We start from the raw sequence: 24,700 nt of genomic DNA, 5'->3' as shown, positions 1-24,700 counted from the left end.
GAGTAGCAGCTCTTCCTAAGTGACTCATCTTTTTAAGCTTCAGATTTTCACCTCGGCCAGCACCTCGACCATTTGTCCATCCTGCTGCGATTTCCCAGCTCCCTCCCAAGCACAAAGCTCGTGTCAGCCTGCCCTCTCCTGGCAGCCAGCAGCACTCAGCCCCCAAACTGCTCCCAAAGCCCAAAATAAAACATCAAGCAAACTGGTTTGGGAGGGATTTAAGACCCGTGGATGTGGCACTTTGGGGACAGGGTTTATGGCCTGGACTGAGGGATCTTAAAGCTCTTTTCCAACCTCAACGATTCTACAACTTGAACAATATTTAAGTAGCAAAGTTTCTTTCAAGCTGCCTGAGGAGTTCCTGTCTTGAGAGGAACAGGCATAAAACTCAAACTGCTCTGTTTGCTTTTAAGCCCTATAAAAGCAGCCAGGTACATAAAGTATTTTATTCCACATCACCAATGATAAAAGCAAGGCTGGTGTCCCACAAAAAGCCGTTTCCTCCAGGCTGGCACAGGGATTCCTTCGTGGGAAACACCAGGAAAAATGAAAGCAGCAGCAAGTGCTGGAGCAAACCACTGACAGTCACTTTTTATTGCACTGGTCCAACTAGAAAAATGCAACCAGGGAGATGCCAGGCCAGGCACTGAACTCCAGGGCTCTGCTTTCTGTGCTCAGGGGCTGGAAATGAAGCTCAGCTTTAGCTGGTTCACTTCCCTCAGCCAATCTCATTTTTCTACGTGAATTTTATAGATAAGAAAGATTTAAAAGCTTTTTTTTTTTCTTTTTTCCTTTTTTTTTTAAATGACCCACCTTCAGAGCAGAGAAGCAGAATTCAGAAACTCTTTCTAACACAAAATCTTACTCTCAGAAACTTTACCTCTGCTCCTGTCCAGGAGTCAAACAGTCTTTTCAGAAGATGGTAACAGGTCCCCCACCTCTTCCTCCTCCTCTTCAAGCCAGTTCTTTCTTTCTTATTTGCAGAAAAATCTCAAAAGGGCTTTCAAGTGTATTTTTTTTGAAATCTAGAAGAAAATTCGTGCAGATTTCAACAGCACTTTAAAAGGAATGATCAAGCACTTTAAAAGGAATGATCAAGGCATGATCAAGCACTTTAAAAGGAATGTTTGCTGGGAAGCAAACACTTCAAGCAGTTGTAGCTGAAAGGACACATAATTTACACCATGGTTTAACTACTAAAGACAACTCCACATTCATCATGGGTGAAGAATTTTTTATTCTCTTGATTACCTGCCACAGCTGTACCAGCCCAACCCCCTGAGCCAAGCCAGTCTTTCCCCACAGGTCTGATCTTCAAGCATTTTAGGTATCAAGACATGGAAAATTAGCTCTAAGTTATCCAGAAAATTAATAAGGGAATAAAAGTGGAAGAGAGGAGAAAACAGCACTTGAGCCAGAACATAAGACTCTATATTCATCCTCACTTCAGAAAATCAGAGACAGCTGAAACCTCGCTGAGTGTCCTCGGGAGGTTTTTCTGCTTCTTCCCATTTGGTGTTATTTCTGTCCTTATTTACAGAATTTGTGATTCTCCTTTTCTGGGTTTGAGCCCAAGGAGTTTCTGGAGGTGTGGGTGCACTTCTCCTCCTCCTCCTCCTGCCAGGCCCGTGGGCACAACGAGCAGAGGCCTCGTTCTCCTTCCCCAGGGCTGGGAACAGGCCGGGGCTCTGCTCTCGGGGCTGAACGTTCTCAGCCCCCGCCAGGATGGATGTGCTGACCCTCCTCCTGGATTTGGGAGCAGGAGCTGGCAGGGGAGGCTGCTCTGGGAGCTCCCTGGGGAGCTGAATCCATGCAAGTCCCTCAGTTCCTGCCTCTCCCCTGAGCCTCATGCTGCGCCGCACCCTGGTCTCGCCGCCGGCGCTGCCCTTCCTTCGGGAAGGCTGGAAGGAGCTTTTGGGAACACACAAAACTTCCTCCACGTTATAAGGTGACACTGGGAGGTCAATTCCAGTCATTAAGTTTTCAACAGGAGGAAAGTAGATGGCACTGCTGCTTCTTCTTCTTCTTCCTCTTGCTGGGCTACCACTTACAGAACCTGTCTGAGGGCACTGAGTTCTCTGGGCACCCTCGGGTACATCAGTAGCCTGTTGTTCCAGAAATCCCAGGAGATTTCCTTGTAGTTGCTCATTTTCTGTCCAGGAACTACTCTCCTTTGCTTCATCTTCACCTTGCTGGAAACCCTCAGATGTATCAAAACCACCCTCTGCATCTGGCACAGCGTTTGAAACCTGAGGGGGATAAAAATAATAATGACTAGACAGACTGACTCCACAGAATCCTGGCATCCAGAATCCACAGGTTGGAAGCTGTTTCAGTGTGAGGCCAAGCTCAGGTTGCTTGAGAATCCCAGAATCCTGGGATGGGCTGGGTTGGGAGGGACCTTCAAGCTCATCCCATGTCCCATGGGCTGGGACACCTCCCACCAGCCCAGGTTGCTCCGAGGCCTCACTCAGTGCAGTTCTAAACCCTCAGCACCTCTTCCAAGGCTGGAGATCCCACGGCCTCCCCAGGCAGCCTGTTCCAACCTTTAATCCATCATTCTTCCTGGGTTTTCCTTCCCCCCAAGCATGACTTTCCTGATCCTTAAGCAACTCAGTTACCTCCTGCTCAGTGCCAGAAGGAGCCTCCAGGTCCCCCTGGGACACCTGAGGGGCCCCATCCCTGGAGCTGCTGCTGGGAGCTGCCACATCCAGGTCCTTGGAGCTTGGATCCACATCCAGGTCCTTGGAGCTTGGATCCACATCCAGGTCCTTGGAGCTTGGATCCACATCCAGGTCCTTGGAGCTTGGATCCACATCCAGGTCCTTGGAGCTTGGATCCACATCCACTGCATGGATGATGCTCTTCCCTCTCACCCCTTCAACCACCACCTTCTCCTGGACATCCTCACAAGCTTTCCAGGATTCAGGATTATCTGCAGCTGCATCCTCTGAATCAGAACAAACAGGTGGTTAATTAATTCTGAGAATGCACAAAAATCTCTCTTAATTATTACAAAAAAAAGCTTCATAGTATTTTATTCTACGTAAAATTAACCTTCTAAACAACCATTCCAGAGGAATAGTGGGAAAAAAACCCCACAGAAAGCTCTGCACATTCCTTAACTCTTCATGCCCAACTCACCAGCTTTAAAGACTGAAAATATCAGTGCCCAAAGAAAAAGCTTTTTTTGTCAGCTTTACACTGGAGTCCACCAAGAGGTGAATTTATTCAGTTGGACATTACTGATCTATTAGATCCTCCAGATTCTGCTATTATAGAGGCAATTAAATTGAAAAATATAATAGTGGGCTCGTTACTGATGCACAAAGATAACCAGGAACAGGTTTTTATGGAACAAAAACTGAGAAGGAACAGAGAGAGCACAGCAAAATAAAGCTAAAAACCAAATTACCTGAAAAAAGCCCCTCTGCCTTTGGTGAGTCTGGAGATGAGACAGAAGAGAAATCCTCTGGAATTTCAGGGATAGGGCTGAGAAGGGGTTTCTTAGAAGCCATCTCTCTTTCCCCATATAGAGATTTTTTCACTTTTCTCTTTCTTCTTTTCCCATAGCTTGTCTGTCTTGATCTCTGCAAACATTGAGAAGCCTGACTAGAGCACAACATCCTCCACAACCTTTTCTATCAAATAAGTGACACCACTGCTGGATTGGGATGGAAGAACAATTGTTTCCCCTAAAAGGAAGGTTTCCCCTTGTTCTGTGATCTACAAGTTAATCAGAAAACTCCAAAATTTCTTTTCAAACACGAGACCTGGTTTTTGGGTCACTCAACCAAATCCAGAAGGCAAAGAAATAAGTCTTTCAGCTCTGAAAACTGCACTTTCTTCACCCATTGCTCAGTCTGAAAAGGATCAGGGGCAAAAATCTTTTAGAAGCTTCAAAGCTTTGTGATACTTAAATAAAATAGGACTGGGCAGGTTCAAACATCTCCTGCTGCAGGCACTTGGGGAGGGAAGAACCAGAAACTCATTTGCTGTCCCTGAAGTGTGAAAAGGCATAAAAACTCCCTCCTTTTTGCCCTAGTAATATTCAAACCCTGCTGATCAGCCTGAAAAGTGACACAAACACCCCCCCTTTCACCTCCTTTTTGCCCTACAAATATTCAAATCCTAATAAATCAGCCTTTCTTGGGAAGAGGAACTCGGCAGCAAACGTTGGGAAACAACTTGGGAACGAAGAAGAAAATCTTGGCAGCAAGAAAGAACAACAAAGACTCTTTACAAAAGTCAAAATAACCACAGAAAACCCAAGGAGAGACACCTGGATTGGGGAATAAAGGCAGGAACCCCCCGTGCAGTGGCTGCCACTCACCTGTGGTTTTTTGGGAGCAGATGTGGTTGGATTCTTCTGGCGTGGGATCTTGTTCTTCCTTGGATTTTTGGTGCCTTCAGCATTCCTGGTGGTGGTGGCTCCTGAGGGTTGGCCCTCAGCCTGCTCTGACTCAGCCCCGTGCTGTTGAGGGAATTTTGAGTTGTTTTTTATAAAAAAACCCACCAGAGTCCAACTGGCATCAGAATCCAACTGGGCTTAGTCTCTATAATTTCATTTATGGGGCCATAAAAGGTAGAGACAACTGGAAATTAAATGTTCCAGAGCTTGTCTTCACACAGTAAATACAGCCCTTTTTGCACAAAAAGGACATTCTAATGAGAAAAAGGCTAAATTTTTCATCTTCACTTCTTTCTTTCAGGGTTAGTTTTTTCATATTCCTGGTTGGGTTTTTTTTTTTGCCTTCCCTCTCTCCAATAAACCACCCCAGAGCTGTCCAATATTGAAGTGTGAAAGCTCTTAGGACAGAAATTGTTGTACAATCAAAATTCCAGCAACCACAAGGCTTTGTCAGATTATTTGGGAAAGCTCCTGGAAAATTCCATGGAAATAGTAAATTTAAGTATCAATAAAAAAATAATGGTTTTAATAACTGGAAAACCACTTTCACTCAGAAAATCTCATTTCCTGGAGACAATTCCCTGCACTAAGAGGAGGTATTTCCATATACCTGGAGATGGACAATCCTCAGGAAAAGGCTGGAAAAGGGGGTATAAAACATAACAATTCTGCCTGAAGAAGTTCAAAAAACAGATAAAAAAATCATCACTAAAGAAATTTACCTTCCTTTTAGCAGAAGAACGAGTTTTTACCATGTCAGCTTTGTCAGTTGGTGCTGTGATAGATGAAAAATAAAAGAGTTTTGATTCAGTTTCAGTGCAAAAGTTGATCACATCCCAAGGAAATTATCCCCATAATTTCTAATATTATGCACTTGAAGCACCTTTGGCTTGAGTAGTGACTTATTCTTGAGGAATATTAAACGTGGCAAGATAAAAAAAATAACATTTTGCTTTATAAAATAGAGGAGAACTCAACTGGGGAGGGTTTGGTGAGAAATAATTAGCACACACAACAATGCCCAGCTTTCATAAATACATGTGCACAACCCCCTTTCAATTCTTTTATTGTTGGCTTGACATTTTAATATCAGAATTGTGATTGTAAGTCCAATTTAAGTCCAGACTTACTTCTTTAAGCCTGACTAGATCAGGCACTTTCAGAGAAAATACAAGGTTAAATAACAACCTAAACCTCCTGCCAAGAGCTTTAGAAGAAAGCATTTAAATTTTAGCATAATTAAAATACATCCTCTGTATAAAAAGAAGCCAAATAGACAAAAATAAAACCAAAAAAACCTCAATTCTCAATTTTTCAGGTGCAAAAATGCAAGTTACCTTCTGCATTTTCAACAGGTGGAGGGTCTTCTGCAGCAAAGGAAGTCTCCAGGAAATCTTGGGGAGGCTCAACACATTCCTTCAAACAAAAAAAGTTACATTTTTTAGCAATAAATACGCCAGGTAATGACATTTTTTAACAATAAATTACACCAGAGATGTACTGAAAAACCCCTTGTCCATCAGTGTGTGGAAGAGCCAAGTGGTTTTATTATTTTTTCTTAAAGAAGGCACCAGATCATTCACTACATGTGGCAAAAAGAATTACAGCAGCAAAATAGAAGAAAAAAACAAGGCAAAACCACTCCTTGTGCCACCAGTACCCACCTTCAGACCCAGCTTTACAGGCCAAAGTGCTGCTCAGAATTCAGAAAGCAAAAAGAAAGTTGAATAAAAGCAGACTTAAATTTAGCATTTCAGCAATTTCTTTGCAAAACCAAGCAGGCTCTGGGAAAAGAATTTAATAAAAATTCAATAAAAAGTGACCATTCACAGAGAGCAGGGGCTGGTTTTGCAGCTTTAAAGAATAACAATGAAGAACTTACATCCTCACAGTCAAACTGCAGCCTGGGGAAAGGTTCTGCAGTTAAGCCTGGCCTTGGGGAAGGGCTGGAGCTCAGGCCTGGGGAGGCTCCTCTGCGCAGGGGGGTGTTTGCAGGCAAGGTTTGGTCGAATATTTCAGGGCTCAGAACTTCTCCAAAAGTCACTTTTTTCTTCTTGGGCATTTTGAAGTTGAGATTTGCAGTGTTCTCTGCTGGAATAAAAGAAAGGAGCAGCTCAGGGGGTGTGGGACTGTCCCAGAGTGGGCTTTGCAGGGGTCTGAACATCCCCCCTAAATCCCAAACAAACAGCAAAATCCACCTTTATATGTCCTGTGGGATCATCCACAATTTTCAGTGTAGCTTTATTACAGTATAAAGAATTAAGGAAGAAAGCAGAAGACTAGGAATGACCAGCTGTTCCACAGGTTTCAGTTGACAAGTGTAAAATTCCTGGAAAAATCAGTGACTCTGCCCTGGTGTCAGAGGCTTCCTGAAGATTTTTGGGGTTCAGTGACTCTATTCTGGTGTCAGAGGCTTCCTGAAGTTTTGGGGTGGGATTAATTTTAGTAGCTTTTATTTAGTGGTGTTTTGTTTTATTTAGTAGAGTTGATTTTATTTTATTTTCCTTGGCAATCTCATTTTCCAGGTCATGCAGTGGGAGGCCACACAGGAGCTAAAACAGTGGTGGTTAAAGTAGATCACCAAAAAGATTTAGCAAAGAGGCCAAACTTTATGATCCCAGATGATACTCTGCCTATTGAAAAAACAAAATGGGAATTATTTCTTTTTTAAAAAGGGGAATCTAACCTGTTTCTGATGCTTCAAAGGTTTTTTCATAGTAGGGGACTGGGACAGGTTCACCTCCTCCTCTGCCAACTGCATCGTTCAAGTATTCCTGTCAAATTTAAGTGATAGCAGTCAGTACCATTTAATTATCAAATCTCAAATTTAATTAAAATATCCTTCTCAAAAGTGAAGATAAGTTTCCCTATGAGCAGCATTTAATAACCAGTCTTTTTGTTGTAAAAACTTAATTTGTTTGCTGAATGAATAAAACTCGAAGACATTCATATCATATCCAGAATCCTGGAATGGTTTGAGTTGGAAAGGGACCTTAAAGGGCTTCTCATTCCAGCCCCTGCCACGGGCAGGGACACCTCCCACTAGCCCAGGTTGCTCCAACCTGCCCTTGGACACTTCCAGGGATCCAGGGGCAGCCACAGCTTCTCTGGGAATTCCAGCCCAGCCCCTCCCCACCCTCACAGGTGGAATTCCTTCCCAATATCCCACCTAAACCCACTCTGTCAGTGGGAAGCCATTCCCACTCCCTTGGAAAATAGTGTCTCTCCATCTTCTTGCAGGTCCTGGAAGGTGCAATGAGGTCAAGGCCAGATCTCCTCCTAACCCAAAAGCTTCAAGCCAAGCAGCATTAAATTATTTCCAATCAACATCAAAAGCTCTTTAACCACAACCCAAGTGCTGCTCACTCCTCAGGGCTCTGCAGCAGCACATCCTTGGTGTTGGGACCTCCCTGGACCCCAGAACCAACCTTTGGGCTGCCCAGGAGTTGCCTCATGGGGGTTTTCTTCAGGATGGACCTCAGGGAGCCGCTCTGGGGGAGGTCACTGAAGGGAACGGTGCCTGCTTGTCGGGGGGTGGCAGGGGGGGTGACGAGGGCTTTGCTTTCCTCCAGCATTCCCAGGCTCAGGCCTGCCACAAACCCAACCTTCTTCCTGCTTAGATCTGAGAGAACATCACTTCTGGTGTCTGCAGGGGTGGGCTCAGACCTGAAAACTTTGGGGCAAGGGCACGGATACGTCAGTTAAAGGCTGAAGGGAAATCAAGGAGACTTTAGGATCAACAACACAAACTGGCACAGATTCTGTGCAGCAGCATCACAGAAAACCCATTTGTTTGGAAATTCTGGCTCCTGTTGCGCCACATTTATGTTCAATATTTTTGGGAATTTATAGAACACCAAAAAGGAGTGTTGCATGGAGGAAAAGACATTTTGCATGGGGATTTTGTCACCTGTGGGGAGGGGGAAATGAATGTGTTCTCTGATGTACAGAGAGGGACTCTCTGCATTCATATCCCTCTCTCCTTCACAGCCAGGAGCTACTCAACTCTCCTTTTCCTTAAAAAAAAAAATCCTGGCTAGAAAATTACAGAAAACTAAGCAGTTATTCCCAACCTGCCTCTCAGTTTGAGCTTTTTTCCCTACCAAGCTTCCCTACCCCACCTTCCCAATATTTCAGCCCCTCTCATAAAAGCTCTTTCCTTCAGTGCTTCAGTAGGACCGTGTTTAATGCTTGGCTGGGCTGAACAAACCCCAAATTCTGGTTTTAGGCTGGGCTTTGAGGCACAGCAGCTCTCGAACTGTTTGTTATTTACAGCCCTTTTTTTTGTGTGTTCCCCCATCAGCCTTTATGTCAGAGTGACCTCAGGTTTCTGGTGCACCATAAATTGCAGGCAAGAGGACAGATATGAGGTGAAACATTTCCTGACAAATATTCCAGGGGGTTTATTTCCTGAGGAGAATACAAGAAAGGTTTTAATGCTGATGAATCCTCTTACCATGGCCTCTTTCCAAGGTATCTCCAATTGCAACAGTCTCCAAGGACTCAGAAGGATATTTTTGCCCATAAACCCATTCCTAGAGAAAAAGTTACAAGATTTTATATATATATGTCAATAGATATCATCAATTTATATAGACACATGATAAAGAAATAAAAAACTACCTGACAATGTTGCCTCTTAAAATAGCACAAACTGTGGAGCTTTTTAATCCCACAAAGATTTCAGTGTTTTCTCAATCAGCCACTACTTTAGTTGGATTTATTTTCCCCAAAACTAAATGTTTAAAAGGATTAGAGGGCACAAATGAAAACATAAGGCATGAAAAAGCTATTTTAATCACTAAATTAGAAGTTTCCTCTTAATTCTGAGTACCTGTAGAGCAGCAGGTTCAGTCACAGCTGGGTTTGGAGACAAGATGCTGCAGATCCTGGGGTCACATTTACTGCTCCTGGTCACATTTTCCCTACAAAAATTCTCTTTCAAACCAGCTCCACTGTTGTCCAACAGGAACTTTTCACTCCACTGCTCCAGGTTTGGCTCCTTTTTAAGAGGCCCTTTGTTCTGAGCTGCATCAATTAAGAACAAAACACAAACCAAACAAACCACAAGGACAAACTTCAGGTTTTTTCAGTGAATTCTGGTTTTAGGTTTCTTCACCAAGAGGATGGTGAGATGCAAAAAGGCAGGTCATGTTTTAGGCAGGGAAAAGAAAACACATTGAAAATAACATCACCACCCCTCCAAAACAAAGCAAGTTATCCTTTGCATGTAAATGTTTGGAAGATCATCAATACCAGAGAAATAAAATAAAAACCATTCTCAGCTTCATGGGAAAAGTGTGCAAACACTAATGCTTAGTGAAAAAGCACAAAGATTATAAATCTAGGAACTAAAACTGAGGAAAGAGTCACAAAACCACGAGTTTTCATTTTTTTTCAGGGGTTATTCTGAGGAACCACCATTCAGGATGCACCAAGATGGTTAAAGGACACAAAAAAACCCCTCAAAGCAAACCCCAAACCCACCTGTGCCAAGCCTTATACAGGAAGATTATTTTGTTTTATGTGAAGTATTTTTAGTTTCTCACTTTTTAGCCCTAAAGGAAGACCTGATGTTTAAGACAAACCACTGAGCAGAGTATTAAATCAACTTACAAGAGCCTTCTTCCTGAGAATCATCCCCATGGGACAGCCCAGAGAGTCCAGTTTCCCCTTCAGCTTCTTGGAGGGATTCAAAAGATGTTTGAAAGGTTTCAATCTTGTCCTTCAACGACCTGACATTCACATGTTTAAAAGGACTAATCTGCCAAAACAAAAATTAACCTCATCAGACTCTTTATTGCTTTGTATTTATCCTTTGAGATAAAAAAAAGAGAGAGAGAAGAACCGAGTCTTGTGTTTAATCTGCCTGCAGTTGTAGGTGGATGGTAAGAATAAGCAAAAAAAGGAACTTTATAGAGAAATATTTTAAGTTTTACTGCATTTTAATAATCTGTTCCTCTAAGCCATGCCCAGAATTTGCTTTCTGACAGCCTGGGATAGTTCAAGTTAACAACAAGTCTGATTAAACCAGTCACTTGTGCTCATGTTCACTCACAACACTTTAATTACCCAAAAATCAAACTTGGAAAGTAAGACAAGTTAAAATACATCAGCAGGCTCAACGTGGAGAAGATTCCAGCCTCTAAACAAAACCTGGAATATCCCCTTAGCCTAAAGTCAAGTGGCCAAGGGAAGTCAGCAAAATCAGGTTCTCTCTCCTGCTGGATTCCTCCCAGGACTTGCCTCATCCTTGGTGGTTCCTGGGGGGAACCAAAGTGCCCCAGGTGATATTTGGGAAGGACCCTCACCTGGGTAAAAGGTTCTTTTTGCCTCTTGCTCCTGTGCTGGGCCAGGTAGCGGATGAGGGAGTTGTTCTCCGGGGAGCCCCGCAAGCCGATGGTCGACCTGCGCCGCAACTTCAGCGAGGTGGGAGAACTCCCTGCCAGGGGGGACAAGAGCAGAGCTTAAAGAAAAACCAAAATAAGAACCAACCCAGAAAAAGCCAGGCATTTCTTTTAATACCTAAAGCTTCAAAATGCTATTTTTTTCCCCTTTTTAAGAGTGATTTCTGCTATTTCTGGAGAGACCCGAAGTGATCTGCTCAGCTCAAGTTTTCCTGAGCAAAAGCAAATGAAGTTAATATTTAACTGATTTCTATACCATGTGAGGGGCTGGCTGGCTTTTAGTTTTTCAGTTGCTAGGTAAGGAACTGAGCACAGGATTTGCAGAATTTGTCTTACAACTCCCTTGTGAAGCTCAGAGATAAATAAGGAACATCTAATTATGTAGGATGCAGGATAAATCCTGGTTAAACGTGGTAATTATCTTATATATAAGATATCCTATACATTACATTATATGTATATATAATATATATACATATATGTTATATATATGTATATATATGTTATATATACAGATATATATGTTATATATACAGATATATATGTTACATATATATTATATATATGTATATATATTACATATACATATATATGTTATATATACATATATATTATATATATGTATATATGTTATATATACATATATATGTTACATATACATATATATTATATATATGTTATATATACCTATATATGTTATATATACATATCTATTATAATATATATTATATATATTATGTATAATATATATACATATACATAATGTATATGTACATAATTTTCTGTATCATATATTGCATATATTATATAGAAAAATATATCATATAAATATATAAGTGATATAAATAGATAAATATCTATATAAGTAAATATTATATAAATATATAAGATATAGGATATTATAGCAACTCCTCTCAGAGTCTGCTCCTTGGGCATATCCAAATGCTGTCAGACCACCTGAATCCAGCCTAAATTGGAGCTTTTGGGAAGAGCTTGGACTAGATGACCTCAAGATGCCTCTCTGGGAAGGACAACAGTCCTTACTCACCCCGGCCTCACCTTTACATCGTTTGGTGAAACTTTCTGGAGCAATCCCAAACTCAGTAATTGTCACAGGAGCAAAATCAACGGGTTTTTCCCTCAGCTCTTCAGATGTCCCCAAATCAGGTTTTCCTTCAGCTTTGTCCCTCTCAGGAGTGGAGTAGGAATCATTCCCCAAGGAACCAGACCTGCTGCCTGGCAAACTCTCCTTCCTGTTCAAAGGCAAGGTGGGTTCACTGCCCACATCCCCTTGGAGGGCACCACAGCAGCCCCCAGGGAAGGGGCAGCTCCCGGGATCCCCCTCGGGGGGGGACAATTCCTCCCCGAGGCCCTTGGGGGACTTCAGGGCACGTTTGGGTGACCAGGCCTGGTTCCCATCGCTCAAATTCTCCTTCTTGGACGCTCTGATGACTCTGAATTTAGTCCCTTTGCAGATCTTCTGGTCTTTTGGCAGAGGGAAAGAGGCCTCATCTTTCTCTTCAAGACAACCACCCTCATTTTCTTTGACTTTCAGGGGACTCTTGGGTTGTCTGTGCATTGTTTGGGATTTATTTTAAGAAACATTCACTCAGCCTTCGCTCCTGTAATCACAGATTCCTATCAAAAAGAAAAAAAAAAGATTATTATAGCTATTTGCTAAGAGCAAGAGTTCCCTACCATGCTCAAGCTGCTCCCAAACCCACATGTTTCCCAAGCAAGGTGTTTTTCCAGTGTGATGGAAAGGAAAATTTATCTCCAGAGAGCTACAGGGAAAGGACACAAAGGGCTGGAACAGGAAAGAGGAATGCACAGCAAGCAGCACAACAAACAACATAATACAAGCAACATAATAAACATAACATAAGCAATAAATGTACATGGGGAAGGGAACACAAGGCTACGATTTCAATCTGTCAAACTTCATATCAGGGTAAAATCCATGCACAAAATACATTAATCACAACCACACTGTGACTGTTTTGCCTCAAGTGTTGCAACAAATGTCAGCAGTTTAATACTACTTTTTATAATACTCATTAGTATCAGCAGAGAGAGAGAGAAGACAAGTCTTGAGAAGAAACCAGCAGAAGGAACAATAACAATAATACTTTTTTTTTTTTTAATACCACTAAGTTTTAACTAGAAAACTTAAGAGGCTAACTGGTTTGTTTGGGGGTTTTTGTTTGGGTTTTGTTTGTTTGTTTGTTTGTGTTTGTTTGTCAGTTTCCGGGATTTGAAGTTGACGATGTAGAACTCAACAACATCAGCCTGAAACTTCGGTTCTGCAAATACCTGCGTTCTTAGAAGCAAAATTAAGCCCGTAAACACCGCGTTGGCAATTAATTTTTTTTTCCTTTTTTTTTTCCCTGCTTTAAGGCCACACTGGAGGCCAATGCACACAATCAGACACCACACCAGCCCGCGTGGGGGTCGAGCCCGCCCGTACCCCCCCAAGTCCCTCCGGGCTCGCCCCTCGTACCCCACACAGCGCATCCATCCCACACCCCCCCAGCGCCGCTCGTAGCCCCTCAGACACCCCGCGATCCCTTCGTGCCGCCTCACCAGCGCTCCCCAGACCGCAGGACGACCCCCAAAACCCCTCAGGAGCCCTGACAGACCCCACCCGCAACCCTCCACAAACCCGCCTCACCCCGTCCCGCCTCACGTTCAAATGCTGCCGCACCACCCCGCCACCGAGTATCCCTCCGCGACCCCGCCCCTTTCGCCCACCCACCCCTGACTCCCACCGAAAAGCCACCCCCGTTTCACGCAGCACCGGAGGGATTGCGGCTCGCGGGACGCGACCTCCTGCTGCGCCGCGTCTCCCTCGAGGGGTCCGCAGGGCTCGGCGTGGACCGGGGGGACTCTTTTGCTGGCGGAGGGATCACGGGCCGTTGAGTCGCAGCACCGCTTGAGAGGAGGGGAAATAATGCATTCAATAAATTCATTCAACGGGCCGCGCCCACGTGACGCGCGGCGACCAATCACAGGCGCTAAGCCACGCTTTATGCAAATAAGGCTGCTTTGTCCCGCCTCTCCGGCGGGGGCGCGGCGGTGATTGGATAGGTTTGCTTGCAGCGCGGCGGTGATTGGCCGCGGGTGGTGTCAGTCATCGCGCGGCGCTTCCGGGTGTTGTGGCGGCCCCGGCGCGGCGGGCGCAGCATGAGGCGGGTGACGCTGTTCGTGAACGGCAGCGCCCGCAACGGCAAGGTCAGGCTTAAGGGGCACCGGACGGGGGGGTCCTGCATCGAGGGGAGCCGAAATCAGGGGGTCCGGGCCCCTCAGGGCGTGCCGGCCCACGGGGGGTGCCGGCCATACGCTCCGTTGGCTGCCAGGCCTGGTCCGCGCTGAGGGAGGGTCCTGAAGGAAACCCAAAGGGTTTAAGGCGGGAGTCGGTGTTAGAGACGCTCCGGGGCTTTGCTGAGTCGCGTCCTGTCAGTCGCAGCCTGCGGGAGTAGCGCTCTGGGGGTGGGGTGACCCTGTGTGGGGACCCCGGGAATAATGGCACTAAATTGTTTAAAACCTCTCTGGGGTCCTCTCAGGGGTGGAAAAAGTTGATTTCTGGGCCCTGGCAGAAAGGCGCGGTGATGCGGTTCTAAATATAAGCCGTGATCTCGATGTTTCCACTCACACTCTTGAGTGCAGGAGTTGATGTGACTGCACTTTAACGCTGTAGTTCTGTTAAATGTTATCCATAATCCATCCCATATTTCCCCATCCACAGACCGTTACTGTGATTGTGCTTTAATGCTGTATTTCTATTAAATGCTATCCATAATCCTGATTTTTCCCATCCACAGAGAGTTAATGTGACTGTAGTCCTATAAATGTTATCCATGATCCTGATATTCCATCCACAGACAAGTGATGTGACTGTTCTTTAACCCTGTATTTCTGGTAAATGCCATTCATGATCCTGATTTTTCCATCCACTCTTCAAGGGCAGAAGTTACTATGGCTGTATTTGAACCTTGCAGTTCTGAATGCTGGCCATGACCCTCATTTTTCCATCCATGGACTAAAACACTTAATGTGACTGTACTTTAATGGTGTATTTCTATTAAATGTTATCCATGAGCCTGATTTTCCCATGCCCAGCTCTGGACTGAAGACACTTCATGTGACTGTACCTTAATTTTTTGCAGTTCTAAATGTGTCCATGTTTTTAGTCAAAATCCTCATGTATTTTCCTCTCCCTGTGACATATATTAGTATATAACATTTATTGGTATATAACATGTATTGATATGTAAGATACTTTAAGATATATTGACATATAAGATATATCTCAATATAAGGTATATTGAGATAAAAGATATATTGGTATATAAGATATATTGCTATATAAGATTTATTGGTATATAAGATATATTAAAATCTATTGGTATATAAGATATATTGATACAAGATATATTGGTATAAGGTGTGTAAAATATATTAAGATATATTGGTATCTGAGAGATATTGGTAAATAAGAGATATAGGTAAATAAGAGATATTGATATATAAGTTATATTGGTAAATAAGTTATATTGGTAACTAAGAGATATTGGTAAATAAGTTGTATTGGTAACTAAGAGATATTGATATATAAGATATATTGATATATAAGTTATATTAATATATAAGAGATACTGGTAAATAAGAGATACTGGTAAATAAGAGATATTGGTAAATAGGAGATATTGATATATAAGTTATATTGATATATAAGATATTGGTAAATAAGAGATATTGATATATAAGTTATATTGATATATAAGAGATACTGGTAAATAAAAGATATTGGTAAATAAAAGATATTGATATATTGATATATTGATATATTGATGCACAAGATATATTGATGCACAAGATATATTAAGGTATATTGATCTATAAGATATATTGATCTCTAAGATATATTGATCCATAAGCCATCTTGCTATCCCTGAAGTGGCAGAACTACCTGAGCCCAGTGTCCTGCAGTTGATTTTATCCCCCCCCGTCTCCCCAGGTGGTGGCTGTGTATGGGACCCTCTCAGATTTGCTCTCTGTGGCCAGTAACAAGCTTGGAATCAAAGCCACCAGTGTTTACAATGGCAAAGGGGGACTCATTGATGACATTGCTTTGATCAGGTGAGGATGAGCCAATAAAAGGCAAATTGGGGGGGGGATTAAGAGAGCAGCCTGTTAATCCTCCTTAATCAATAACCAGATATTCTCATTTCCAGCCCAGGGGGCCTTTCATCCCTCCATTAAAAAATAATCCTGGCTTTTGAACTTCAGAGCATTTCTCTGTTTAATCACAACTTGATCCAAACTGTGTTGGAGGCCTTTGAACCCCCCCATGTTGATTCCAGGGCAATGTGTTCACCAGGAAATCCCACTGTTCCAGTCAGCCCTTGCATGGGGATTTTTTTGAAGAGGAGACCACTCCTGTCATTGCTTTGGCATCACAGAATAGCCCCAGACTGGGGAGAAAAGCAACTATTTTGTAAAAATCAGCTGAGTGACAGAAATGGGCCCTACCTGGTCACTGCAGATAAACCCCTGGTGAAGTCAGTCCAGCCCAATCCACTGGAACCTGCAAAATTCAGATAAAAACCAGATCCTGAAGTTCCACTTCATGGCAGCTGGTTCTAATTCACCTGAAAGTGGCCAGGAGGGGTTTCCCTGTCAATGAGATGAACAAGAAATTATGATTAATCTTCTTTTTCTCCTCCTCTCCCCCCTGCCCTCCTCTCTCAGGGATGATGATGTTTTGTTTGTCTGTGAAGGGGAGCCCTTCATTGGTAAGTCTGTATAAAATACAGAAAAAAATATATAAACCCTTGTGTTTAACAGAAAGAGGTTTTATTTTGCTTCCATAAAAACCTAAGATTTTATCTGCTGCTGTTTTCAGAAGACACCACAGGGAATGGATTAAGAAATAGTCACAGTTTTTCTAATAACTACTAATGTGTCGTAATAACTTATTATAAACATATCATATTAATGTTATATTAATTACATATTGTTAATTGTTATAAAAATTAGTATAAATAAAGAATTCCTAAGGTGTCTTTTAACCTGTAGATCCTCAGACTGATGGGAGAGCTCAGGAGGAGCTGACAGGGTCCCACACAGACTGGCTGACACTCAATGTGGGAGGCAGATACTTCACCACTACAAGGTAAAAATGCTTTTAGTCTCAAAAAATCTCGATTTCAATGCAGCAAAAGAGCTTGGAGAATAACTTATTATGAAACAGGAGGTCTCTGACTTCTGCAACTTTGTGTTTTGTGGTCACCAGCACGATTTGGCAAGAATTCAATTCTGAAACGCTTTGTGTATGAAGTAAAAAGGGAATTGCACTGCCTTTGTTTTCTAGGAGCACTCTGGTTAACAAAGAACCTGACAGCATGTTGGCCCACATGTTTAAAGATAAAGGTGAGTACACTGAAATAAACTTTGGTTTTTTTTCAAGTAATAAATTAGCAAAGTAGGCACAAGGCACTGTCGAGCTGAGAATCTAAAATATCAAAAATATGTTAAAAGTACCAAAGCAGAACGTAGAATTATTCTTTTCATAATTCTTTATTTCTCTGTTGCCCACCTAAAGTTTATCATCTCACAAAGTGAAAATACAACTCCCACCCACAGTTAGTGTTTTGGGTCCTTTTTTGTTTGTTTGTTTGTCTGTTTGATTTTAGGTTTTCATGTTATTGTTGCTCGGTTTCGTCAGGAGAATCCATGAGCAAACACTGCCTTTGGGAGACAGTCAGACTCAAACCTTAGTGCTGCTTTTATTCTTATGCATTTGATAAAATATTTTAGTTATTTAGAGCAGCAACAAGTTCATTTTAAGGTGATTTTTTCCCCCTTACTCCTCCTTTCCTTTTGCAAACCACCCTTTCACACGTGGCATTTTCACATCCCGCCGCCTTTGGTAATAAAACTCTGCAAGCCAAGCAAATGCTCTTCTATTAATATATCAAATTTAAATCTATATAGTAATATATCCAATTTAATGATCTATATATATATATGTTGTGGAAACAGATGCTTGGGGGAACAAGCAGGATCATAGAGGAGCATTCCTAATTGACCGCAGTCCCGAGTATTTTGAGCCCATTTTGAACTATTTACGTCACGGACAGCTCATTGTAAATGATGGCATTAATTTGCTAGGTAGGTATTACCTGTCTGACATCTGAATTATTCCTCTTTGGGAGTTAAGCTTTGCCCTCCAGGTGAAGCCAGAGGGACCTTTGTGTGCTCATCTCCGTGGTTTTCTTTGGAGTTTTAATTTCCTCGGGATTTGTTCTCGGGCGTTGCAGCTCCACGTTGCTTCATTTAATGAAGGTGTTGCTTGATTTAGTGAAGATCACTTCATTTAATGAAGATTGCTTGATTTAATGAAGACAGGCTCTTTGTTTATCTTGGGAGCATTAAAAGTTTTCCATCCTGGATTCATGTCTGGCTGGAATTCTGGAGCTGATACCTTTAACCCAATGCTGCTGTTGCAAACATCCTGGCTGAGTGGTTTTTTTTTCCTTTTAGCTGCAAGCAAGCTTTCCCTCTGCCCAGTTACATCTAATACAATGTCTGTGGTTGTTCTCCAGTAGGGAGAAGGGTGATTTCTGGATTCACAGTTCCCTGGAAATAACAAACTCTTTGTTTCCAGGTGTCCTGGAGGAAGCCAGGTTTTTTGGTATCGATTCCCTAATCGAACACCTCGAAATAGCCATTAAGGTAATTTGGTTGAACACCTGAATGCACCTGCCCTGCTCTTCCAGGGGATGTGTAATTTAGTGCTGTCTGTGTCAGCTGTTGAACAACATTCCCAACAGAATTCCCAGCCAGCTGAGGATCACTCTCCCATCTCTCGGAAGGAGTTTGTCCGGTTCCTGCTGGCAACCCCCACCAAGTCCGAGCTGCGCTGTCAGGTGAGAACACATTCCTCTTTCTGACAAAATCCTAGGAATTTCTTCCCAACATCTCACCTAAACCTCCCTCTTTTAGCTTAAAACCACTTCCCCTTGTGCTGTCCCTCTCTGGAGTGTTGGTGTCTGGTGCTGGAACGTGGCAACGTGAAATGCAAACACTGTGTTCTCTTGAACTGAGTTTTGACTCTGAGCTGTGGCACAGCGACCTTGGCTTGGAATTCCAGGGTGGTTTGGGCTGCATTCCTGCTTTGGGGGGAAGCTTTCCTGGAGGAACAATTTGTTTAAATGTAAAATAAACCCAGGACAATTTTTGAGAGCTTTGCATTTAGATTTCATAGAATAAATGGTCTTGTGTGTATTTATCTGTATAGAATGGTTTGGGTTGGAAGGGACCTTAAAGGTCTTCTCATTCCAGCCCCTGCCATGGGCAGGGACACCTTCCACTAGCCCAGGTTGTTCCAACCTGGCCTTGGACACTTCCAGGGATTCAGGGGCAGCCACAGCTTCTGTGGGAATTCCATCCCTGCCCCTCCCCACCCTCCCAGGGAAGGATTTCTTCCCAATATCCCATCTAACCCTGCCCTCTTTCAGTTTAAAAACCATTGCCCCTTGTCCTGTCCCTGCAGGCCCATATCAAAAGTCCCTCTCCCTCCTTTTTATAAGCCCCCTTCCCTGGTGGGGTGTCTTCAGCTCCTCCCAGGACCTGTGTGTGTCTGTATCTCTCTTGTATCTGTGTATAATTATTTACAGCATATATTTTAATACATTTATATCCATATATTTACACACAGATACTTATACACTGTAAATATTAATGCACACATATATCTTAATAATGCACACAATTATCTTAACTTTGTGTCCTGACTTACCCCTTCCCTTCTGTAACCTTTTTGGGGGGTTTATTCCTTGGGATTCCCAGGGCCTGAATTTCAGTGGAGCGGATCTTTCCCGCCTGGATCTTCGCTACATCAACTTCAAGATGGCCAATCTGAGCCGCTGCAACCTGGCCCATGCCAACCTGTGCTGTGCCAACCTGGAGAGGGCTGACCTGTCAGGCTCTGTGCTGGATGTAAGAGCTGCTGCAGCTTGGGAGGGCTGGGCTTAACAGAGAGGAGCTGGAACAAACAGAGCGGTGTAAAACATCGAGCTCTTAAATATACTCTAGAGTTGTTCTGGTTACCAAAGCTTTTACACTTCTTCTCAGTGATGATTTGATGGGATTCACTCCCAAACCAGAAATTAAACCTGTATTTTGGTTGGTTTGGTGTTGTTCTTCTGGTTCTCACTGCCTCCTGTCTGTGCCAGTGTGCCAACCTCCAAGGGGTGAAGATGCTGTGCTCCAACGCAGAGGGAGCGTCCCTGAAAGGCTGCAACTTTGAGGACCCATCAGGCCTTAAAGCTAATCTGGAAGGTAAGAAGGTTTTGCCTTGTGAATCTGTGCCAACTGCAGCCTGTGTTTGTACATTTTTCTGGCCCAGAAAAGGTCCAGCTGTGGTTTGTCCAACCCTGAGAAGGGCCCACAAGGGCTGGGCCGAGTCTGTGACCATCCCAGCACTGAATTCCCCTCTCCTCCAGTTCACAGAGCTCTGAGGCAGCACCAGTGTGGAGCTGCTGTGTCTCTGCCCGTTTTTCCTCCCAGAACCCCTTTGTGTGTGTGTTCCAGGTGCCAACCTGAAAGGAGTGGACATGGAGGGCAGTCAGATGACAGGGATTAACCTCCGAGTCGCGACGCTGAAAAACGCCAAACTAAAGAACTGTAACCTCAGGGGAGCAACGTTGGCAGGAACTGATTTGGAAGTGAGTTGGGGTTCATTTTACATCCTATTCCTTTAGATCCTACAGTCAGCTGATAATTTGGGGGATTGCTGGCTTTTGGCTGACCTCTCCAGCTTCAGACTACAATGGAGTTCAGGTAAATGGACTTCAAGTAAAGCTTTGAACAGAGTTCTGGGTGCATTCCATTGACACTTCTTCTTCTTTTCCCCTTCAGAATTGTGACCTATCAGGTTGTGACCTCCAGGAAGCCAATTTGAGGGGCTCTAACGTGAAAGGAGCCATCTTTGAAGAGATGCTGACCCCCCTGCACATGTCCCAGAGCGTCAGATAGGGAAGAGAACACGTCAAAGAAGAAGGAATCCAAACATCTGTCGTGACTTTCTTCACCTCCTCCCCTTCCTGAGTTAGAAGTAATGGTTATTAGACAACTTCCATTTGCAGTAGTGCCTAAGTAGGCTCTCTTTGATCACTTTTGGGGAGGGAATTTTTGTTTCAGAGGTGGAAACAGAGAGTTTCTCCCTTTGTGAAGAGAGTGAGGAAGTGGGCTGGTTCTCAAGCCAGAAAGTGGGGCTGGTTTGGGGGGGAGGGTTCAAGACTTTCATTGTTTTAGCATTGCCTCACTTTGGAATGCATTTTAATTTATAAAGCACAATATATGCAATTCTATTTATTAAATCTGTAGCTGCAATATGAATAGAAAATGTTATTCCTGTATAGTAGCAAACAAAGTTCAGGTTTACAGGTAGACAAGTGTATTTACAGTCAGTGTCTTCATTCCTGCAGGGTGTTAATGCCAGGGGTGGTCACACAGTGCCCACAGGTCTCTGCTGGGGTGGAAACAGTGGGGAACTGTCCTCTAAATTGCTGTGGAGTGGTTGGAGTGCAGGGTTAGAGCAGCTTTATCCCCTCAAATGTGCAGGGGAAGCTGCTGCCCCTGCAGGGACCTGCCCACAGCCTGGATTGAGTTACCCCTGGGAGATCCCTGGGCAGAAATGGGATGTCTCAGTTAATCCTCTCCAAATGAGTGTGGAATTGCACTATCAATCCCAGCTGGGATGAAAAACTCCCCTGCTTCCACATGTCCTGGCCACTCCAGACTGGAGTTCCTGTAGCTTTTTCCTTCTTTGTTGGGAATTCAACGTACAGAGGCAAACACAGAAGTGTCCCCAAAGCAGAGAGAAGCTCTGGGGCCACAGCACCTGCTCTCCCCTCCTCTCATCCCTTCAGGAGATGAAGAAATGGCCCTGTTTCCCCTCAATGTACTATGCAAATCCTCCTGGAAAGCATGGGCATAATCCCATTTCCCAGCCAGATCCACTCTGGGCTGCTTAAAGTGGCTGTAAAAGCATCTTGCCTGGGGCCAAGTGCCCCTTCCACACTTCCTTTACCTGTGGAAAAAAGCAGGGAAAACTGTTTTTTGTGTGAGCCTCCCTTCCTGTGGGGCTGCCCCTCAGCAAAAGAGCTGCAGGATCTGGGGAGTTTTCTCAACTAACATTTCTTTTTAGACACAATCAAAAAGCACACGAAGAAACTATACCAAAAAAAATAGAAAAAAGGTGCAGCAAGAACTTACCTCAGATGCTTAAACCACCCCAAAGGTCAAACTCACCTTGAATCCTAAGGAAATACAGCTGTTACAGTACAAATACACAGGAAGAACCAGTGGATCCCAAAACTTGGAGAGTGGTTGGAGTGTCCCAGGGGTTGGAGTTCCACAGTTCCTCAGTGGGTTGTGTCTCACTTTGCAGTGCAATTTCCTGTCCTCCAGGCTTCTTGTCTCAGTTTGTTTGTTCCAAAAATGCTGCTTTGCCACCAATCTGGGGAGATCAGTGATTATTCTGGATCAGGATATGATTGGTTTGGGAGGGGGGGAATTGCAGGATTCTCCCTTATTTTCAAGTTGGCTCGACTCAGGAGTGTGACATGAACATCCAGGACTCAAAATCCCGGGCTCATGTGGTTCAGAACTGGGATTATTTCCTCCAGATCCCTCTGGATCAGGCTCTAGGACACCACCAGATCCTTGGTGAAGTGACCTATAGATTGAAGGGAAATATTCCAGTGTGATTTTGGAGTCCTTTCTCCCACCTCAAGGCTTTCAGTGGGGAGTGATGTGTGTGTTGCAGTAGAAGAAGATTCCTAGGGCTAGAGAAATAAATGAATTATTTTTCTTTATCATATTTTGTAGCTGGCAGAAGTAAAATATTGTATGGGGGGGGAAAAATACTCTATTTTCATAATCACTGTGTATAAAAATCTATTTGAACTTTCACTGGAGCACTGTTAAATAATCACAGCACGTGGCATCATCATTCACAGCTGAATTTAAGGTACCTCTTTTGCTATCACAGAGCTGGATGAGGAGCCCAAAGTGGCCTGTGCAGAAATTCCAGCCTAATTTAAGTTGCATTAATAAAAGTGTGAAAGAGAAAAATGTCTTGGTCGTCTTCATTTAAATAAACCACCCCAATCTTACCTGACAGCAAGAATTTGGGGTCGAAGCATAAACTTTACCTGCTGGAAAAAAACCCAAATGTAGCTTGTGGGGGTTGCTGCAGTGGTTCTGATACATTCATTTAGGGAATTTTCATGAGGTTTTGTGTTGATTTGTCAATAATTAATTTCTAATACTTTTCAGCTTTTTTGTCCCCACCTTTCCTCTTTGCTTGATAAAATAGTTGGAGGCAGAAGTCATTCCCCATTGTCCCTCCATCCCAAATCCCTCTCCAGCTCTCCTGGAGCCCCTTTAGGCCCTGGACAATTCCTTGACTTCCATGTCAGTACCAAACAGGACTGGCAGGAAGATTTCCCTCCCCAGAGCAGAGAAACTGCTGCACTTGGAGCTCTGGCAGCTCTTCTGAAACGTCTCCATCACCCCAGATCTGAGCAGTTTGGTGGATTCCACTGCCTGGGGCTGTAAAAGGTTCTGTGGGCAAACAAAACCTGGCTGGAATCTTATTTTTAACGCCCTTTAAGGGGCTTATCAAGCAGGGGTCCCTTCTCTCTAAATGCCATCCCTCAGGATCACCAAAATCTCCTATTTACCTCTAAATAACCTTCATTTTTGTGAGGCTCATCAGGGAAGGAAGGAGCCTCCAAAGCCTCCCAGGAAAACCCCCCCGTGCCCACGGCAGAGGAACAATTTCTCCCACTGGAAACCAACTATTTTCACAGCTTGATCCTTTTTTATCAGCTGGAGTTCAACGTTGGCTGCTCTGGCCATGAGTAGGAGGAGCATTAGAGCAGGAAGAATGACTCTTTGCTAAGAGTCACTAAATCCTCCTTCAATTATTTACTCATTAAATTACTTTTAATCCCTTTAAAAAGCTCTGAGAGGTCACGGGAGCCGGAACAGGGGATGATGTTTGGAGAACAGGGAACATGAGACAGTCAAATGGCACCAGGACAGTGCAGAGCAAGGCAGAAGGGCTGCCAGGTGGGTAAGAAATAAAACAAAAAATAAAACAAAAAAACCTCAAACAATCCCATTCCTGCAGCCAAAATTACTGACTTGAACTCCTGCATGCAAAGAGCTCTTGGCTGCTTCAGAAACCTGCACAAACTCCAAGGAATGGAGAACATGGAATGGTTTGGGTTGGAAGGGACCTTAAAGGTCTTCTCATTCCACCCCCTGCCATGGGCAGGGACACCTCCCACTAGCCCAGGTTGCTCCAACCTGCCCTTGGACACTTCCAGGGATTCAGGGGCAGCCACAGCTTCTCTGGGAAATCCATCCCAGCCCCTCCCCACCCTCCCAGGGAGGAATTCCTTCCCAACATCCCATCTAACCCTTCCCTCTGGCACTTTGAAGCCATTCCCTGTGTCCTGTCCCTCCACCCTTGTAAGAAGCACTTTGGAGTCCTGTTCCCAACAGAGCCTCCTTTGTGCCAGCAAAGCACATTTACAATCCAACAGACTCCTCCACTCGACCACTTTGACACCAATTTGCATTTTACAGAGCAAAGAATATCAAGGCACCTCAACTGGAACGTGGAGGAGGAGGATTTCCAAGGAGCTCTCCAGCTGCTCTGTCCACTTGTGCCACCCCAGGCTCCTGTTCAGGCTGTTCCCTTCAGATGTGTCTCAGCTTTTGGATTCCCCATCCCTGGAAGTGCCCAAGGCCAGGTTGGAGCAACCTGGGCTGGTGGAAAATGACCCTGCCTGTGTCAGGG

At 43.8% G+C, this 24,700-nt stretch overlaps 2 protein-coding genes across 13 annotated transcripts; one reads left to right on the top strand and one right to left on the bottom strand.

The window, feature by feature from the left end:
* Positions 1-1,217: 1,217 nt before the first annotated feature.
* CDCA2 (cell division cycle associated 2) lies at positions 1,218-13,806 on the bottom strand. 10 transcript variants are annotated; one of them, XM_064637996.1, is made up of 16 exons: positions 13,001-13,131; positions 11,878-12,456; positions 10,723-10,877; positions 10,028-10,175; positions 9,246-9,439; positions 8,868-8,946; positions 7,840-8,084; positions 7,098-7,185; positions 6,294-6,502; positions 5,749-5,827; positions 5,134-5,186; positions 4,334-4,474; positions 3,416-3,590; positions 2,823-2,950; positions 2,622-2,714; positions 1,218-2,249 (listed from the first exon to the last, which is right to left on the bottom strand). In XM_064637996.1, exons 2-16 carry the CDS (start codon positions 12,395-12,397, stop codon positions 1,455-1,457), a joined length of 3,102 nt encoding a protein of 1,033 aa, XP_064494066.1. In that variant the 5' UTR covers positions 12,398-12,456; positions 13,001-13,131; the 3' UTR covers positions 1,218-1,454. The 10 variants fall into 10 exon arrangements, with proteins under 10 accessions (XP_064494066.1, XP_064494060.1, XP_064494061.1 ...); XM_064637990.1 differs by lacking the exon at positions 13,001-13,131 and adding an exon at positions 13,587-13,806 and having other exon boundaries at positions 2,622-2,950; XM_064637991.1 differs by lacking the exon at positions 13,001-13,131 and adding an exon at positions 13,616-13,806 and having other exon boundaries at positions 2,622-2,950.
* A 127-nt stretch (positions 13,807-13,933) lies between these two features.
* On the top strand, positions 13,934-22,962 carry KCTD9 (potassium channel tetramerization domain containing 9). Of its 3 annotated transcripts, none has more exons than XM_064637999.1 (12): positions 13,934-14,049; positions 15,836-15,957; positions 16,570-16,613; positions 16,897-16,993; positions 17,192-17,250; positions 17,863-17,991; positions 18,488-18,555; positions 18,654-18,749; positions 19,672-19,821; positions 20,058-20,163; positions 20,416-20,549; positions 20,759-22,962. In XM_064637999.1, the coding sequence occupies exons 1-12, from the start codon at positions 14,002-14,004 to the stop codon at positions 20,783-20,785; spliced, it is 1,080 nt and encodes a 359-aa protein (XP_064494069.1). In that variant the 5' UTR covers positions 13,934-14,001; the 3' UTR covers positions 20,786-22,962. The 3 variants fall into 3 exon arrangements, with proteins under 3 accessions (XP_064494069.1, XP_064494068.1, XP_064494070.1); XM_064637998.1 differs by having other exon boundaries at positions 20,743-22,962; XM_064638000.1 differs by lacking the exon at positions 17,863-17,991 and having other exon boundaries at positions 20,743-22,962.
* Positions 22,963-24,700: the final 1,738 nt, after the last annotated feature.

The sequence above is a fragment of the Pseudopipra pipra genome, chromosome 28, assembly GCF_036250125.1.
Source record: "Pseudopipra pipra isolate bDixPip1 chromosome 28, bDixPip1.hap1, whole genome shotgun sequence".
NCBI classification, from domain to species: Eukaryota; Metazoa; Chordata; class Aves; order Passeriformes; family Pipridae; genus Pseudopipra; species Pseudopipra pipra.
Note: the sequence above shows the minus strand (reverse complement) of the source record. Positions and strands in the feature narration are given on the sequence as shown.